The sequence below is a fragment of the Lycorma delicatula genome, chromosome 4 (genome assembly GCF_047948215.1).
Source record: "Lycorma delicatula isolate Av1 chromosome 4, ASM4794821v1, whole genome shotgun sequence".
Lineage (NCBI taxonomy): Eukaryota > Metazoa > Arthropoda > Insecta > Hemiptera > Fulgoridae > Lycorma > Lycorma delicatula.
The window spans coordinates 121,417,534-121,437,817 of NC_134458.1; the positions used below are offsets into that span (position 1 = coordinate 121,417,534).

Below are 20,284 nucleotides of genomic sequence, written 5' to 3' on the forward strand. Positions count from 1 at the left end.
ATTATATTCATGTTACAACATTAAAATTTTTTTAAATAATTTTTTTTAAGCAATTATGAAGTATAACAACATAATATTAGTACTTCAAAAAGTGTCAGTTTCATTCTTATTGTAAGATTTTAATAAAATGATTTTAAAATTGTTAATTATTTAATAACTCGTTTTCTGATTAATTAAAGTTATGGCATTCTCAGTATGGAAGATTTACCAGGGTCAGACCTAGATTACAAATCAATAGTTGTTAGAGGTTATCATTGAAAAGAAAAAGAAGAAAGTAAAACTACTCATCAAAAAATATTAGGGTTAGTTTACAGTCTTCTTATATTTTAACATCCGGAAAGTACATAAATAAAATATTTTATTTAAGTACTACTTGTTTGTTTAGCATGTTATCTTTTGTCAAATTATAATGATTGTAAATTCATAATGATCAAGTAATGTTTTAAAATCTTTATTTATGCACAATGAAGGTAAAATATTTGTATATTGCAGTTAAGTATTTTTGTATGTACGTACTAATTCTATGAATTGACTTACGAAGTTTGATACTGTTATATGTACTGTTATTAAGTGTTTCATGTGCCTAGGGGTGAATCTTGTTTGTTTAGAATATTGTTTTGAAATTGACAAAGTAACTTTATTTCTGAGAATATTGGCAATTTCATACGGTTGTTAGTTGTATATTGACCATACTTCAACCAACAACCACTTCTACTTTATTGTTTTTTATGTATTTTTAAATATTATTTAAAATCTAATGAAGTTTTGACTAAAATTTCTCAAATTTTACTGCATTATTTTCAGATAAAATGCTATAAAAAAATTGGAAAAGTAATAATGCATATTTCATTTTTCTGAACATTTAAAAAATTTATGTTATAATTAACTTAGAATAGAGTTTTGCTAAAAAAAATTTATTACAACTTGGAGATCAAGTTGAAAGTTATAATTTTACAAGAAGAAGCACCACACATTATAACATGATATTAATATTCCTCAAAAGGATATCCAAATTTGTAAAAACTTACCCTCTAATTACTTGAACAGCTTTTCTTCTTCTTTCTGCTTCACGCTTTGCTAGTAGTCTGCGTGTCCAGGTTTCAATAACAATTGCTGCATTTCTCATTTCTAAATACTTTCGTTGCTGTACAAAACGTCGCCAATGACTCTGAACCATTGCAACTAATTCATGCTTTCTTGCTTGGAATGCGTCTTCAGTTCTGAATAAAGTCTTTGGATATCTGATAAAGATTTTAGTACTGAAATATAAAAATAATTAATTTCATCAGTACCTGAAATCAACTCCCATCTTGTAAGCATGAACTAATATTAGATTTGAAACTGAGAAGTTGTGTTAGTGAAAGTAGTTTAACCCACGTAAAATAACTATTATTATATTCCATAATTAAAAAGATACTTTAAAGTTAGCTGAATCACCACCATTAATAAAATAAAAATAATTTTCTTTTTAATAAGATTATTTTAAGAAGAACAATGAAGTAGATGCACTGAATTGAGACATAATATAAACCTTATCTTAAAATGTATATTAACTAAATACCATTATAAACTCCCTCTATGAATCATGAGACCTTGCTATTGGTGAGGGAGCTTGAGCGCTCAGTGACATAGAGTAGCTGGACCGAATGTGCAACCATATTCGGAGAGATATCTGTTGAGAGCCAGACTAAGGGAATTATTCCTGAAAGAGGGCAGCAGCTCTTTTAGTAGTTGTTAAGGGTGTAGGTCAGGATGACTAAATGGCCATATCAACATCACTCAGTCCTCTCAGTACTGTGCAGCTGAAAGCAATGGAAAACTACAACTGCTTTTTTCCCAAGAAGATGTAGCTCTCTGCATTTTCATATAGCAATGATGGAGGCGCCTTCTTTGGTAAAATATTCCGGAGGTAAACTAGTCCCCCGTTCAGATCTCTGGGTGGGGACTACTTGGCTTCAAATAATGGCAGGCAGGAGTAGGTTTCATAATGAACAAGAAGAGAGTAGAGTATTTCAAAATGCATAGCAATAGAACCATTGTAATATGGATAAAATCAAAATCTAAACCAACAACGACTGTTAACGTCTATATGCCTACAAGCACCCACGATGATATGAGGTAGTGTGTATAGGAAGAAATTGATGAAGCAATTAAATACATAAAAGGAGATGAAAGTTTAATAATAGTTGGAGATTGAAATGCAAGCATTGGAAAAGGTAAGGAACAAAATGTAGTGGATGAATACGAGCTGGGCAAAAGGAATGAAAGAGGGGACCGACTTATAGAGTTTTGCACAAAGTATAATTTAGTAATTGCCAACACCCAGTTTAAAAATCATAATAGAAGAATATGCACATGGAAAAAGCCAGGTGATACTGCAAGGTATCAGATGATTATATCATGGTTAAGCAAAGATTTTGAAATCAACTCGAAGACTGCAAAACTTACCCTGGAGCAGACATTGATAGTGACCATAATTTAGTATTAGTGTATATTGGGGTTTAAAAACCTGAAGAAAAGATGTCAGATGAATCTCTGGAATTTAGAGAAGCTTGATGAAGAGGAGATAAAGAAGATTTTTGAGAAGGACATCACAAGAGGTCTGAGTAAAAAAAATAAAGTAGAAAATGTAGACAGAAGAATGGGAGAACATTAAAAAGGAAATTCTTAAATCAGCAGAAGCGAACTTAGCGGAACAAAGAGAACTAGTAGAAAACCTTGGATTTCAGACAATATATTGCAGCTCATGAATGAACATAGAAAATATAAGAATACTAGTGATGAAGAAAGTAAAAGGAACTATAGACAATTAAGAAATAATATAAACAGGAAGTGCAAACTAGCGAAAGAAGAGTGAATTAAAGAAAAGTATTCAGAAGTGGAAAGAAAAATGAACATTGGTAAAATAGACGGAGCATAGAGGAAAGTTAAGGAAAATTTTGGGGTACATAAATTAAAATCTAATAATGTGTTAAACAAAGATGGTACACCAATTTATAATATGAATGGCAAAGTCGAGATAGGTAGGAGGAATATATTGAAGAGTTATACGGAGGAAATGAATTAGAAAATGGTGTTATAGAGGAAGAAGAGGAAGTTGAAGAGGATGAAAGGGGAGAAACAATACTGAGATCTGAATTTAAGAGAGCATTAAAAGATTTGAATGGCAGAAAAGCTCCTGGAATAGACGGAATACCTGTAGAATTACTGCGCAGTGCAGGTGAGGAAGCGATTGATAGATTATACAAAATGGTGTGTAATATTTATGAAAAAGGGGAAGTTCGGGATATTCTCCCCTCAGGGTGGAATCAAGATGTATCTAAAGATTCCAGACGAGGCCTACAGCAAAGGCAACAAGCTGAGTTATTAAATCACCGATTCAAATGTCTACCGAGGCATTTGCATCGGTGGCATCCCAACGAGGCCAGGCTTATTACTATGAGATGTAAAGAGTCAGAGGGCGATAGACAACTCCTGTTAAAGCCCAACAGGGCTAGGAACGGTTGATGTATCTAAAGATTATATCAGTAATTTCATTTTAATGCAAGTGACAAAAACTTCTAAGCCACAAGAAAAGATTTGGGGAGCGAGGTGGCCATACAATTGGACCTTCATGAACACTCCACTATCCTGGGAATCGACATGAAGAAACTCTTAGACTTCTAGGCAGTAGTGAGGTGGTACTCCATATTGATAGTAATGATGTCAATCTTGGTCATCATCATCATCATCTAACTGAGGTATTAGAAAATTTTTAAGTATTTTCAGGTAAATGATACCATTTATGGTTGCCTCTGAAAGAAGAACGGACCATTTTTGCCTGCTTAGGGCATAAAAAACACTGACCTTAGAGCTATCATGAACGTCATGCAAATTTTCATGAGGATTTTCACTACCACATATTTGGCAGTTATGGCTGTTAACCTTGCCTCTGATGTGAAATGTTGACTGTTACTAAAAATTATATGGTCTAAAAATGTATTGTTACCTGCAATTCTATCCATCATTTTACATATAACTGCAGCTTAGCAACTTTATCGTCATCTGTAATGTGTTGAACTACAGTTAGTTTGTATGGCTTTGTGCAATTATTTACGTAATACAAAGATCATTTGTGGAATGTCAGTCTGACATGATGCACATCGACTTGATTTTTTTGTGACTGTAGGCAAAGCTTTCTGAGTTGTTCAGCAGCTTCAGGGACATGTGGGTAGGTGTCTGGTGATTTTGAATGTTTAACAGAACAGTCTGTCTCAATGAAGGTTTGGTGCCAAGAATAAACTGTATTCCTACTAGGAGGCTCCCTACCTTACTCTCTACAAAAATTACATTGAACTGCAGTTGCTGACTGCAAATCATGAAACTAGAACACGAAGAGTGCACGCTCCACATCAGTAAATGTATCCACTTTTAACAACACTGGTCACAGTGCTGATGGCTGAATTCAGTACTAATGAACTATGCGAGTCAAAACTTGATGTGTTTTTCTATGAAATAAGACCTCAACTGAATCTGTAAGTTATCTAAATAAATTTGTATATCTTTTAAAGTTGTGAAATCCTTTTTGAATCACCAGGTATCATTTTAATAATCAGTTATAATAAATAAGTGAATGCAATGTGAATCATATTATTTCACCAAAAATAAGATGTACATTTTACTTACTTTCCCAATCGGTAATCATCTTTTCCATATTGTAGATGAGTGACTAAAGCCTGGACTGCTTGTTTAAGTGTACCCTTATGATGTGGCCACGTAGCAGGAGATAAACTTTTGTATCGTTGTAAAAATTCTTCATAGCATCTACGATATGCAAAACCAGCTCGACGTACACGTAAATTCTCTATAAGACCAAGATATTTCACTTGATGTGTCACAATTTCCTCATTAAACTGACCTATAAAAAACATGCAAAATCCAGTATAATCAATCATTTCTTGAGTAACTGGTTAACTTATCACAGATATTCAGAAACTTACCCTGTAATAAAATACTAAGTTGACCACTTCCTGCAGTTCTATTAATGAATCAGTAATACAACTGATTAGATTACTGATGGTCATAATTTTTAACATGTGATATCAGAAGTTCAACTGAGAAGTTATTTTATTACTTAATTGTGTTACGTTTGAAAAACACATGATTAAATTATGTAGACATGATTAGATTATTTAATTGCACATTATTAAATTTATTACAAAAAACAATCAGTTTTTTTATAACAAACATGACCAAATTTAGTGTATGTTTTTTTTTCATAATACAACCCATAGAGATCATCAGAAAGCACATAAAAATAAATTCTAACGCATAAAAACTCACAGACCTCATAAATAAAAAAAGTCGGCATATCTCATAAATCAACCTTTGCATAATTTTTATACAAAGCTATTCAAATATGCTAATATCAGAAACCTAATCCATTCTTTAAACTCAAATACAACAATGTATTACAAGAACATCATCAAAACAAACAGAAATAACAAATACCACAGTCCTTAAAATTACTTTACTTTTCAAAATAAATATTTAACACAAATCCAGTAGCCTAGAAGAGATCTTTCTGTAACCTACAGAATACACAAATTTAAATGCAACTAACAATCCCAAAATAATATATTTTTGCATGTACAATCATATCGTACTGATACAACATGTAACAATGATTGTGTATATACATACATACATACACCATTAACCTCCACAGCTAATTACAAACATAATAAAAAATAAATACTCTTACTCTTATTATTAAAAAAAATCAATGTATTACAATTTCTTAACATACAGAAAAACAACAATGCAGATATTCTAATTCATTTCACTCCAAATACCCAACCTTATATCAACTCTCAGCTTTTGAAACCATGATCTAAAGAACACTGAACATACAACTACAGGAGACACCAAAAAAATAAACAAGAATTATTTTCAAAAGGCAAGTGAGTTGGCAGTGCTGCCATCTTCTACTGGGTATGTTTACTAGACAGTCACCCTGCTCAGTTTGCTAGGTGGTATTCATGAGAAACCATCACAGCGGAAAGAGTGATTGCTTTCTTAAGCCCCTCCCAATGTTCTTGACAATTTTGCGATGTGGCAAACTTTAAAGAGCAACACATCAACATCAAATCCTGTCTTCTGTTAAAGAAAACAGCAGCAAAAATAGTTTCAATGCTTTAGGAAGCTTATGGGAAGGAAGCTCTAAACCAGGCAAGAATTTACGAGGAGTCTGCCTGATTCGGAAATGGTAAAATATCACTTGAAGATAAACCCCATTAGGATCACCCCTGAATGTCCTAAACAGATGAAAATTTTCAGAAAGGTCATGATGCCACCATGTTTTATCATCGCAGAACAATTGGAGGAAATAACTGGAATTTCCTGGAGTTCATGCCAAAGAATCTTAGCTGAAGATTTGAACATGAGACACATCATGGCAAAGTTTGTTCCACGACTGCTTTCCAATGATTTCTCTGAGAGTGTGCCAGAAATTTAAAGAACAGGCACAAACTGATGCAGATTTTTTGTCAGAAGTCATAACAGGGGTGAATCTTAGTATTACGGCTATGAACCTGAAAAAAAAAAAACAGTCCAACCAGTTCTTCAGTTGAACAGCTTCATCACCTAGAGCAAAAAAAAGGATGGCAAGTGAAATCATATGTGAAATCCTTGAATGGTTTGTTTTATTGACATCAAAGGAGTTGTTCACATTGAATTTGTTCCTCAGAACACCACAGTGAACCAACATTACTAACTGCAAATGACAAAGCAATTGTATGAGGCAGTGAGAAAAAAACGACCTGAATTGTGGCAATCAGGGGACTGGCCGCTTTATCATGAAATGTGCCTGCCCACACAAGGTTGAAAATCAACCATTTTTTGACAAAAAAAATGAAAACGCAGTAAGGGTGGTGAGAAGCCACTTCTCACTACCCTTACTTGCCCAACCAAGTCCCCTGCAACTTCTTATTCCTAAGGATGAAGAAAAACCTAAAGGGAAATTGTTTTCAGGACATAGAAGAGGTTAAGAAAAAATTACTGTAGGCACTTAACAGCATTAGTTCAGAAGAATATAACAATTTTTCAAGCAATGGAAAAACTGCTGGAATAAGTGCATATCATCTAATCACCAGTATTTTGAACAGAATTAATATTTTCAAGATCTTATCTTAAGTAAAAAATATTCTTTTATAAGAGAACTTATTGTCTCTTGTAAGAGACAATTCTCTTCTTCTTTTTTGGGTACCCCCTCATATGTCACATGTAAGAATCTATCCTACAAAGTACCATGCATTGGATATAGCAATACCTCAATGATTCACTCCTACACGAAATAAATTAAAAAAATCACACTAACCTTCATAAACGAAAAAAAATTTCATACAGAAAATCTTAACCAAACAATCACATTATTTCAGGAATATACTAATAACTCCTCCAACTTCACAAGTTTTACATTGAACAAACAAGATGTAATTTCAAACATAAGTAGAATGAATTCATAAAAGTAGTCCATAGTTACATAAAGTAGATATTTGCAACAATCTCATAAAAACAAACTAAAATTAACAATAATCTTGCTATGCAATACACTGACAGAAAAGGATCATATTTTAATAAACATGAACATTGTGTAATATATAAGCAAATGAAAACATATAACACTAATGAATTAAATGGATAAACAATTTTAAATCTATTACAATTTTTTGACCAACTAAATACAATATATTTTTCCTCACTTAAATAAGACCACCAGCTAAAACATCAATTAGAATGATTGGTAAAAATTGGAATCAGCATCATTGAAAGATGATTATGGCAATGATTTAAAATCATATGGTTGGCAACATAAATCTGGTACAGTTTTTATTAAAAAATTAACTTGATGTGTAATCTTCTCTTTGATAATTATGATAGCACTAAATGAAAAGTGGTTCAGCCATGGTTTATAAAACCGAGAAGATTTAAGGAATTTCATAATTCTATTATTCACAAATAATAAACAGTAGATACGTTAAGAATACAAATCATAATACTATTTGTCAAACTCCTCATTATAGAAAGATATTTGGACTATGCTATATAAGGAAATACAAATACATACAAACAAATACAATGCAATTACAAATGTTAAACTTAGATAATATTATTAAATATCTTATTCAAACGCATTCTAACAACAGAATAAGTTACAAGTTGATAAATGAATTAAAATTTTTATAGTAGTGAATTACTCATATTTTTCATAATTCTTGTCAAAGTACTTTCATAGTGTTAACAGATTGTCAGTGACCACACAAATAACCCATAATTTTTTTCAAATTATTGAAAAAATTATATACTTACCAAAAAAGAGCAAAGTAATATAATTATTCCAAAAAATTATTTAAAGAAATAATTATACAATTAAAAAATAACATATAAAACAACACAAAAAATATATAAAATTATAAAAGTAAAATTGACAAAAGTAACATTTATAATAAAGCATTTTAAAGCAAAGAAAATGTTTTAGTAAAGCATTTCTAAGAAACATTTCTAATGTTTTGCTAAAACATTTCTAAGAACACATACAGGCTTACAAATTTACTATATGAAAATGAAAAATATGCAAACCACATTAAAAATAATAAAAAATTTTTAAAAAAGTATAAAACCTGCCAATATTAGAAATAAATGATAGTAAATTTATGTTTAACACATTTGAAAAATTAAACAAATACTAATATTGTAATAATATAATTAGCGAGTAAAATTCTAAAAAAATAATTGGCTCAGAGAAATAGACGCCTAATTACTATTTAGATTGCACTTACAGAAATAGAATTAATAATAAAGACAATAGATTACAGAACCCACCAGGTTGGGCTAGTCGTAAAATCACCATTGCAAAATCACAAATTTAATAGATGATTTTTTTTTTAATTTAAAGGTTCTGAGGTTCAAATCCTACTAAAGGTAAGTTACTTTTACACAGATTTGAATACTAGACAGTAGATACCAATGTACTTTTATGACTGGAGTTCAGTTAACCACACATCATTAAACCATGAGACTGCTTACTGTACCAAATTTGAATAGATTACAAGAAACACATTAGGAGTAGAAAATAAAATTTACAGAAGAAACAAATGATTAACCTCGTAGGATGGTAATCTGATAACTAGTAAGTTAGAAATTGAACATAAACGAAAAAGCATTACATTTTCTATGTCTTAAACGTACAGTTATTCATTAAAAAAAAAAACCACAAAATTGTTGATAATGTCATTACATAACGTCTGGACAAGAAATATAAATCATTATTCAACATTATAAAGATGAGATTTTAATTAATTTATCAGTATTAAATATATATATATATATATATATATATAATCAATACTAAATGATAAATAATTCTTACAAATTACTAATTAAAATTTTATTTAAAAGTTATCCTACCCTTAAGAAATTATAAAATGTCCTCCTCTGATAATCAAAACATTATCAGAGTTTTAGTTAGAAAGTTAAAAATTATCAAAATCTTTTTAAGTTAAATAAAAATTATAAATCAATAACTTATATCTCTAATTAAATAATTTTAAATAATTTATAATAACAAACAAAACAATATAAATATAGTATATTTTAACACATAATAATATAGAATAAAAGGATGTACAGTACCTGGCATTTTGTAATCGTTTGGTTTAATACAACGTATGTATGAAGGTTGCTTTGTCATAAGAATATCCATTAACTGGTTTAAACTCATTTTAAACTGGGTTACAGCTGTTTCTGGCCTCTTCTTACTAGATAATTCTGATACTGGGAATACAGCCTAATTAAAAATACCAATATAAAAAGAATTATGAAGGAAAACAATTAAAAGTAGTTTTATAACTGTTATTAATTTCACTAATGTTTCATTAATGTTGTCAAAAAATAAAGATGTAATAAATATTCTCATTATAATATTCATTGCACAGAAGTTAGTCATGATTTAAAGTAGTAAGCAATAAGAGTAATTAATCACTGGTAACTAGCAACTACCACATGACAAAAATATTTATTACTGTTAAGATAAAACAACATGATTTTTATTTATATAATTTATAAAACTAAAAAGATTGTGAGTAAAAGTCACAGTATCATAAACTGAATTTTGAGGAATTGAAAATAATAATTGTTTTTATTAAGAAATATTTTTAGTAATAAAATATAGACAAGAAGTGAAAACTAATGACAATAAAAAACAACTGAGATAATTCTTTGTGATGAATTTCCTGGATTATCCATAACAATTTAAAATATATTTACATAAAACAATACTAAATTAAATGTGCGAAGATACTAAATATATCTTCACGTTTAATAAGTTATCTAACCTAAACCAATGGTTTAGGGAAAGTAGGCAGTATCTGAATTACATAACATTTTTAATAAATAAAATTATAGAAAAACAACGAGAATGAAATTCTGAAATTATTTCACCTTTGTAGATTATAAAAAGATCTTGACAGTTAAATTCTGGTCAGTATTTTATTAATATAGATTGTTGGTGCATTTGATGATGATACACCAATTGTATTGGTGTATATACTTATAAATGTACAATTTTTATTAAAAACAACAACCACTTATTCTTAAGAAATAACAATTTCTCCTCTATCAAATTAAGCAACAGCACTGCTTTTGAGTATTTCAATACTATTCTTTGTCTTACAAGAAGTGCCTTATTATATAGTTGTGTTGCTACAAGTTATCAACCATTTCACTAGTTTATTTACAATAAAATTTAAAAAACTTTTTTTATTGAAACAATATTACTCCGGATGAATTTCTGTCAACCACTTCTATTTTTTATTTTGTAAGTAAATGTGAATTTTGTGATGCAGTTTGATCAAAGTTTTACAAACATTTCCCTTGATCCACCTAAGCAAATTATGGGGCAATTGCTATTTTTTTGAGCAGTACCATAATTTCCCATTACTGATTTGATTCATATAATGTATCATAATGAACAGATCAGAATAAAATATTTATTTTTAAGCATAATACTTAAGATTAGAAAAAAGTATGAAATTATAGTAGAATATTGTATTGAAAAAAAATTTGGAACGAGTTTGATCTTTTTCTGGTTCTTTTTAATTTATTCATTGTCAAAAGGCTTGAATCATGGAATTAATAGAATCTAGGATTAATAACAACAAAGATTTTTATATTAATATATTTTATTTAATAACAAGTTCTACCATATGGAGTAGTGTTAATGCTCCATTTTTAAGCAAGAACTGTGCAAAGTGTGATTTAAAGATGTTTACATAAAAAACTAGTATTCACATTTATTAATAAATATCCCATCTGTATAAAAACTATCATAAATGGTCAAATCCTAGAGTGATATTCCAGTCTTACATATACTCTGGTTGTAGTGCTACTTTATTTAGAGGACAACATGAATTAAGAACTGATTTAGTTTCAGTTGAGTGATGGAACAATTGTTAAAGACGTTTCAGTGTGAAAAAAGAAGTGAAACTTTGCTAAAACTCTAAAAATCGTTGTAGTGTTGTGATAGATTGTGTTGTGGTAGTGTTGTAAATATTAATACTCAGTATTAATATTTACATACTAACAGATTGAAATGAAGATGGGACAGTTTACAACAATGACTGTTAATGGATCAGAAATGAGATTTTTGAGATTGATATGCTGCTTTACCATTGTTGATAGAGTATGATATGATGATATCTTGTAGAATTTGTGAATAAATTCCACAAACAAAATCGTACTGGGAAAGTTAGTTTGTATGTTGGCACGATAATATTCAATTATATTCCAGCAGTTATAAGCACCACTCTAAAAGTCAATGAAATGAGTATAAAAGAGATGGATGAAGATTTCAATTGATTATAGAAGAGGTAAATAAACTAATCCAATGGAATTGCTAAAAATGATGATTTATCAAATAATATTAAATGTTACGTTCATGTTTTATTAATATTATGTTACGCTTATAACACAAATACACTAAGTGTTTGGATGGTTATATCCATTTGGTTTATTTTTTATTATGCTCAGCAAAGGTAAACAATCATAAATAGTTTGTCAGCACCTCTATGCATTAAGAGTAATTTGGGCAAAACATTCTATCTGTTCAAGAAAAACTTTGTCAGTCACAGTCTTGAAGATTTTACAAAGCTTACAGGGCAATGTGTTAAATGTATGTTGATCATAATTTGGTTTTCTTTTAAATTTTGTTTTTGAATGATCTTTCCTGTTTGATCATTTCTATTAGAAATTTTACATCTTGTTCATCAGCTCATTGGCTCTGAAGCTATATGAGCAGAAAATCGATGACAAATGCAAACGCACACACATGCACACACACACACACACACACACACACACACACACACACACACACACACACACACACACACACACACACACACACACACACACACACACACACACACACACACACACACACACACACACACACACACACACACACACACATATATATACATACACACATACACACATTATTATTATTATGTTATTATTATTATGTTATTATTTAACATCAAAATTGTTAAATAAAAAATAAATAAAATTGTTGTTCTTTCCTTGTATTGAGAAAAATTTAAACTACTTGTACGTCATGAAAATATTAATCTAAGTAATCATAAACTGAAGCATAAAAATTCATGAAAATTAAATTACTATTACCAAATATGAACAATAAGTTTACCTTAGTAATTGAATTAGTAGTTTCTCCCATAACTTCTCTAAGATCTCTGAATAAAAGATCATTATTTTTTTCGAGAAAACCAGAGACACTGTATGTAACATCACCCGCATAATGAATAAGGATGAATTCCTATAATCCAAAAATAAAAATAAAAATATTTTGATTAATATTTCCTTTTGTACAATTTTTCTGAAATATCTTCTTACTTCTTCAATTTTGTACTATTTCTTTAAAATTTTCATGTTGAATAACTGAATAATTTTCAGTGTATTTTAAAATCTATTAGTACTAATACTGTAGTCTACTGGATACAACAAAGATATCCTGGTATGTGTCCTTATCAGGAGATATGAATATTATAGGTGTTATCAACAAGTTCAATGCTATTGATTAAGCCATCCCAAGAATGTAAAGATGTTCAATCCTGATGATATCCCAATAACATACTTATAGGATGACTACTGGACATTCTGTGGAATCTTCTTGGGATACGATATTCAGTATTAGTTCCAATATTAGTTCTCAGGATATCTTAAAAACTTCATCTGGGAATCTGATTACAATAACTCTAATAACCTCCAGGCTACATTATTTGTATCAACAGAAAAACCAAAGGAGACTAGTATGAAGTAAGAATGTAGATTATGTTATGTTTGATAGATTACAAAACCAAACTTAATGGTAGTTCATGTTAGTAACATAAAATACACTGTTAAAGTAAACATCATTAATTAATGTTTTTTAATAATTATACAATGTTTTCAATAACTGCTTACAAAATAAGAATATTTAAATAGTTCAACAACAAATCTAGAAAAATAATTACTCTGAAGAAAAAGACAGCCTAAATACAAAAGAAAAAAAACAGAAAAAGACATCCTCAGAACAAAAACAATGGGAGTAGTTGCTATTTGCTGGGTGGGTATATGTCTTCATTAATATCAATGGCAAGAGTGAATTGAAAGTAAAATCTTTAATTACTGTAATTTTATTAATTCATAACACACATTCATACAATCAATAAGAAGAATTAAAAGTTTTTAAAAATCTAAAGGGCTAGGAGTAACAGGCTTTTATACTCACTTTTTAAATTGCATTTTAAAAATGTAGATCTACAGTGCGTTTGGAAAGTTGTTGACCATGGAATTATGGAAGTGTAATGACAGAACCTCATTAATTATTACTTTGTATTTTTATTTCATTATTTTATAGAAATGGATATTACAATAACTGGAATAGTTTATAAAAAGTGTTGAAAATGATCTCCACCAACATCAATACAACATTGCTCATGTATCAATTTGTTTTCAAACACTTTAACCAGCTGATGTATTGGAATGTCTTGTACATATGCCATTATTGCAGTTTTTAGTTTGTCAATCATGCATGTTCTGTTGTGATACACTCTTTGTTTTGCTGCCCCTCACTGAAAGTAATCTGGGGGAATTGATGGATGATTGTGCAGGCCACAAACCCCTCGAAATGATTCATTCACCAAAGATATTTTGTAAAAACGTCATTGACCTGCTAGCTGTGTGTGTTGTAGCGCCATCTTGTTTGAACAAACCTTCATTAATTTCCACTTCTGTTAACTGACTAAATGAAGTTTGTTAAAACAGCGCAGTAACATCACTATTAACTGTATTTTCAAAAATGATTGTACCCACAATGCATGTTCTACTTACATTGACCCAGACTCTTATTTTTTCTTTGTGTAAAGATTGTTCGTGTAATACATGGGGAGTTAGTTGTCGACCACAGTTGTGTATTTTGTGAATTAATATACCCTCCTAGATGAAACAATGATTCATTTGTAAAAACGTAATGTCGAGGATACCTTCGGAATGATGGTCAATAAAATGTTTAAACTATTGATAATAATCTTGTCTTTTGTATGATCTATACCTTTCATTCAGTTTTTAAAAATGTACTACTTTATAGGAGAAAAGTTTCAGTTCTTTTCTTACAGCTTTATGTATGGTATCAAGTTCATTATCTTGCTCTTATAACGAACTCACAAGACAACCAACATAATACAAAAAGAACAGAATACACCACGTAATTCTAAAGTAAACTGCACAGCAACTTTCCAGACGTTCTGTATAAATCACTCAGTCTCTGAAATATATCATTATAATATTCATTATCTTATCATTATATATATTCATTAATATTCATCTTCTTGTTGATGTTATTTTATGTAGAATTAAAATAGAATCCATAGGAATTTTCTACTTTTTCTGTCATTTTCTGTCACTTTTTCTGTCATGTTGTGCAGATATCTTACCTCAATGGAATATTTAGAATATCAGTACTGATCTGGGAGAATATAGGCTGGTATACTACTTTTACTACACTAACTACTTTTCTTGGGATATTTAAGATATTTTTTTATATTTCAGAATATTGCCTGTATGTGCTACAAATCGCAGGAAGCATAATACACGTGTTATTGATGTTCCAGTGATGTCATGCACTGTATAGGTAGGATATTAGAAGAGTAAAATAACAGCGAATGTGGCTATATTGTGAGCTACACAGTACAGACAAGAATACCCTATTAGACATAATAGAATACTACATAAACTTCTTCAATTTTCCTTTCATCGGGTCTGTTGCTACTGTGAGATGGTAACAATAAATTTAAAAAAATAAAAATAAGTAATTATTAGAAAGTTACATTCTACTTCATACAAAGCTGCAAAGGATTGATGTGTCTAAAATTATACTTCTGATTAAAATGATTATCTCCTGTATTGACTCAAAACTTTTATAAAGGATAATAAAAAAATTAACCTTTTATTAATAACGGCAAAATTATGGTATTTTATGAATAAGAACAATTAAGATAATAAAAAAAAATTCAACTCATATTTTGCCATGATTATAGATAAATTTAAATGAATTAAATTAAACTAAGAGTTTCTGTCAACAAAAACTGTGAAAGAAAAACTACTTTACAATAAGTTTTTGTGTTAGGTTTACTGCTGAAAATTGACTGAATATAAAATAGAATTTTAAAAAATTATCAAACTTTATTTTTTTTTTTTTATTAACAAACAGCCAGATTAATTATTTTTGGGATGTGATCAAAATATCACCGACAACCATAACTGTGGCGAAAGTCTTATAACATAAGTTTTAAAAAAAAGTTTGAAGTCAATTTGGTTTGGTTGGTTATTCAACACTAATTGAGTGCTATTTTAATCCCTCCCCCCCCCCAAAAAAAAACTGGGCAACAACAATATTGCAAATAGCAAATAAATCTCCCTTTTTATTTTGTTAATAAGGTCTCAAGTGTTATTGTACTTAAACAAGGAAACTCTAATATGATACATGAGTAGTCAATAACTTATTGATGTTATATTTTTACTGTTTTTTTATAAAAGATTTCTAAAACCTAAAATAAAAATACAAAAAAGAAAAATCAGTAAATAACTATACATACCTCTCTGCTCATAGTTTTCTGAACTTTCTTATCAGCCTTTTGATGACCAATAAAATGTTTATGATCATTAAGTTTTGTATTTAATTTTGATAAGAAACTGATATCAGTTGGATCACCGGGTCTCAAACATTCTTCATCTAAAATTGATATTATTCCTGATAAAAAGATAAAAAAAACTTAAACTTTTATAAATCACTTGATTACTAAGAAGAAAATATAAAAAATAAAAATGATAGTCATATTCACTACATGAAAACCAGAGCCAATAAAAACAGTTACTTCAAACAAAATAATATCCATCCTTCATAGAGATTAGTATACAGAGTGATCATAAATTATTCAGCCTTATTTATTATTCAGACTTACATTCATGCCAAGTTCCACATGGGCATCTTTTCGGATGCATGAAATGTCTAGATGATATTCAATTTCATGCCACACATTACGAAAAATATCTGGAGTTAATCCATTAATTACACCTTCGATTCTTCTTTTTAGTTCATTGATGTTGGTAATCTTCATTGTGTATACACCCGTTTGCAAATGCCCAAAGAAAGAAATCAAATGGCTTAACAACAGGGAATTGAGGTGACCTGGAAAATGGACCAAACAGCCAATCTAACATTGAAGAAATTGTTCAAGTAAATCTAACATGTAAACCCCACTGTGGTGGTGCACCATCTTGTTGGAAGTAAACGTTGGGTGGCCAATGTTCAATTTGTGGTGCTACATACTCCTGTAACATGTCTAAATGACTAGCACTAGTAACCATTGGCTTGGCAAAGAAGAATGGTCCGATCACTTCATAAGCAATCAACATACACCAAACATTAATTTTCGAGCTATTATATTATGTTTGTCGAATGGCATCAGAATTCTTGCTACTTTAAATCTGACATTTTTGACAGTAAATGTGACCAGAAACATGATAGGTAGCTTCATCAGAGAAGATTACTTTTTCTAAAAATACATTATCTTCATTCACTTCATCAAGAATCCCCACAGCAAAATTGTAAGCTTGGTTTATCATCATCTTCAATTGCATGCACCAACTTAATTTTGTATGCATGAGTTTTAGATGCTTGCGTAGAACCTTCATAATTATCAATTCCAGTATTCCCAGTTCTAAACTCACACGAGTTGATTTACCTTCAGTGAAAAGTTTCTCTTATTCTACCCACAACTTCCTCAAAGTTGGAAGGTCTACCAGCACCTTTATTGTGTAGAACACTTCCTGTATCCTATAATTGCTGATACCAACATTTAATTTACTATAATCTATGTGATAGCCATTTTACACATGTTTAGAAAGGTATAAATGACTGTCTTCTACAGGTTTGATTCTTGTATGATAAAGCTGTAATATAGGGCTATTAAAGACAATAATCTGAATTACAGTATTGCTTCTCTAATTTTTCAAAATAAAAGTTGTCACCCCTTTTCAAAAATTTATACTGTTTTTGTTAAAGTGACAATAATTTTAATATTTCATTAAAAGTATAATTTTTCAAGGAATATTTTCATATTTGTGATATCTTTCAAGTTTTCATCTTCATGTACACCAAATAACATTACTTTTAAAAGTACGTTACTGGTTTGAGACCTGGTAAATATTTTTGTTAATTAAAATTTCATGTTAAAAGTTTCGTATTAAACATTCTGTAATACTTTTTTAAAAACACTTTCACATATTTACAATTTACTGTAATTTGCGAATTTAATGTTGTGAACACTCTTTCTCACAACTTAAGTTACCCATCTGGTATATATTCTTATTTATTTTACTACATGAAATCATGCAATATGATTTCACAATTTTGAATCTATTTTTAGCTAAACATATACAAAAAATAATATTTAATAGAAAATTTACCTTTATGTTTTTCTTCTATAAGATCACATATAACCTTATTATTAAAGTATGGTACTGGTTCCCACTCGATACCTTCACGTAAATATTCTTCTTGCTCTGATTTTAATGTCAATTCAATAAATATTTGCTGTAGTTTTTCATTACAGTAATTTATACAAAATTGTTCAAAACTGAAAAAAATAAAAACTTATTAAATAAACATTTATTTAAAACAAATTGAAAATAATAATTTGTTTAGTTTTATTACAAAATTTTAAATTATTTATTCTTATTTACCACTTCATTAAACCAAACTCTTCACGTAGAAAATTATTCGCTGATTTTATTTTTGTATGTAATAAACTTACTAGTCTATCTTTTTTATTTTTTTATTTACAACTAATTTCTATTAATAAAGCATAATAGTGCCTCTAAACAGAGTCATGGAGAGCAATTCCAGATCTAGGAATAGCAGTTAAATTGTCCCTTGAATATTATAGGCCTTTTTATTGAACATAATTTTCAACTTTTCACTTCTCACTTTTCATTCTCCAGAATTTGTTACATAAAAAGTATTTTCAAAACAAAAATCTATTAAAAAAATTTTTTTAATTTTTTAATAATAGTACAAGTATTTATGAAAATATAACCATTATTGCTATTAAAAGAAAAAAAAAACAAAAACCTGTTCAGACTGCTCTACAAATGTAGACACCTTGGCTAAAGATCCAGTGCACTTAATCTCTCATCAGCTACATCTTCGAAAACAATGTAAAGAGAGTACAGTCTACTATAGTTGTAAATCTGTTAAGGTCACTGAAGAGGTTACAAATTTTTATAATATTTCTTTACCATTAAAAATGAGTTAAATGAATAATCCTTTCTTATGAATAAAAGCAATAGTGGTAAAACAGGACAGAGCCTTATTTTCTTTTAATAAAAATGTTCACATACTATTGAATATCATTTATATTTCAATGTATATAGTGCACTGGGCTTTGCATGTTGAATGTTCAATAATATATTCAGCTGAATAAAGAAGACAATGGGAAACCATTCCTCAATTTCGTCAGTTTTTATAATATGCTCGATAAGGGGTATTTGTTTGGGGGATTGTTTTAGGTTGCCTATAACCATACTGGTTGTGTAATCTTACAGTATACCACATATCTTTTACCAGAAAAATGATGAATAATAATAACTATTATTAATGTAATATTAGTAATAAAATAAAATATTGAATTCCATTATGTTAAAACTAGAGTTTAGAACAATAAGCAATTAATTTCTTTTCAATAGAATTAAAAATAGTCAGATTGTCATCTATTAGTAAGCTGATAAGGCTAAATACTATACACTTAACCACATTATAATATCTCATCAAACAAATAATCATATACATATTACAAAAATAATACAGCACACCTGTTTTGTTGAAAAATTTCAAATCCGTAAATATCTAAAATACCCATAACAGTATTATTAATGTGTTGGGTAGGTTGAAGTGATTTGTTTAGACGTTTAACAAGCCATGTAAATAATCTATCGTATATTGCTTTAGCTAAAGCATCTCGTGCGTATATAGCAAGCTCTCTGTTCAGTGGTGATGTTACTACATCTCCTCTTGCTGCAATTGTGCGATGTGTTAGTGCTTTTTGAAGATTATGTTCAGAACATCCTAGTAACTGTTAAAAAAGTATTACATGATTAATAATTAAAATCAAAATAAAATACTAATAAAAATAATAGAAGTTAAGGTAAAATTCATAATTAAACTTCACGATCTTTAGTTTAAAAAAATTCTTACATTTAAATTACTTACAAATATGTAAGTTCAACTTATGAATACTCAACATTCTAAATCCAGGTTTGTGTTATGCAGTTCCTTCCCCAAATGGGAGATGAAAGGATGGATATTTTTTTAGAATATTAAAATATTTTGACTGCTTGCTAACTAATAAAATTCAGATGAATTTGAAAGGGCATTTCCAGATGAGTGAAGAAATGCTTGTCTTTTAATTTAATGGCCAAGCAAACAGAATGGTTCTATTTATTTATTTTTAAGTTACATCACTATTATGATCTTTTTTTGGAGTCATCAGACACTGACTTATTGACATTCTAGTCTTTAATAAAGACTAGACTTATCTTTATCATTAACTGTGATATTTACAGCACTACCACATTCCTTTTATTGCCAAATTAATGACTTAATAAATGATCAACTACTGTAGTTCAACTC

At 29.3% G+C, this 20,284-nt stretch overlaps 1 protein-coding gene across 3 annotated transcripts in view; it reads right to left on the minus strand.

Annotated features, from left to right (window-relative positions):
- The window catches only part of Myo61F (unconventional myosin 61F), a 244,025-nt gene that overhangs the window by 14,848 nt on the left and 208,893 nt on the right, over positions 1-20,284 (minus strand). For all 3 annotated transcript variants that reach the window (XM_075364090.1, XM_075364088.1, XM_075364089.1), the window contains 7 exons: positions 19,468-19,727; positions 18,064-18,233; positions 16,191-16,345; positions 12,743-12,871; positions 9,673-9,826; positions 4,666-4,897; positions 1,029-1,259 (listed from right to left, as the gene is read on the minus strand). In XM_075364090.1, the coding sequence (XP_075220205.1) occupies positions 1,029-1,259; positions 4,666-4,897; positions 9,673-9,826; positions 12,743-12,871; positions 16,191-16,345; positions 18,064-18,233; positions 19,468-19,727 (1,331 nt within the window). The remainder of the gene's footprint in view (positions 1-1,028; positions 1,260-4,665; positions 4,898-9,672; positions 9,827-12,742; positions 12,872-16,190; positions 16,346-18,063; positions 18,234-19,467; positions 19,728-20,284) is intronic.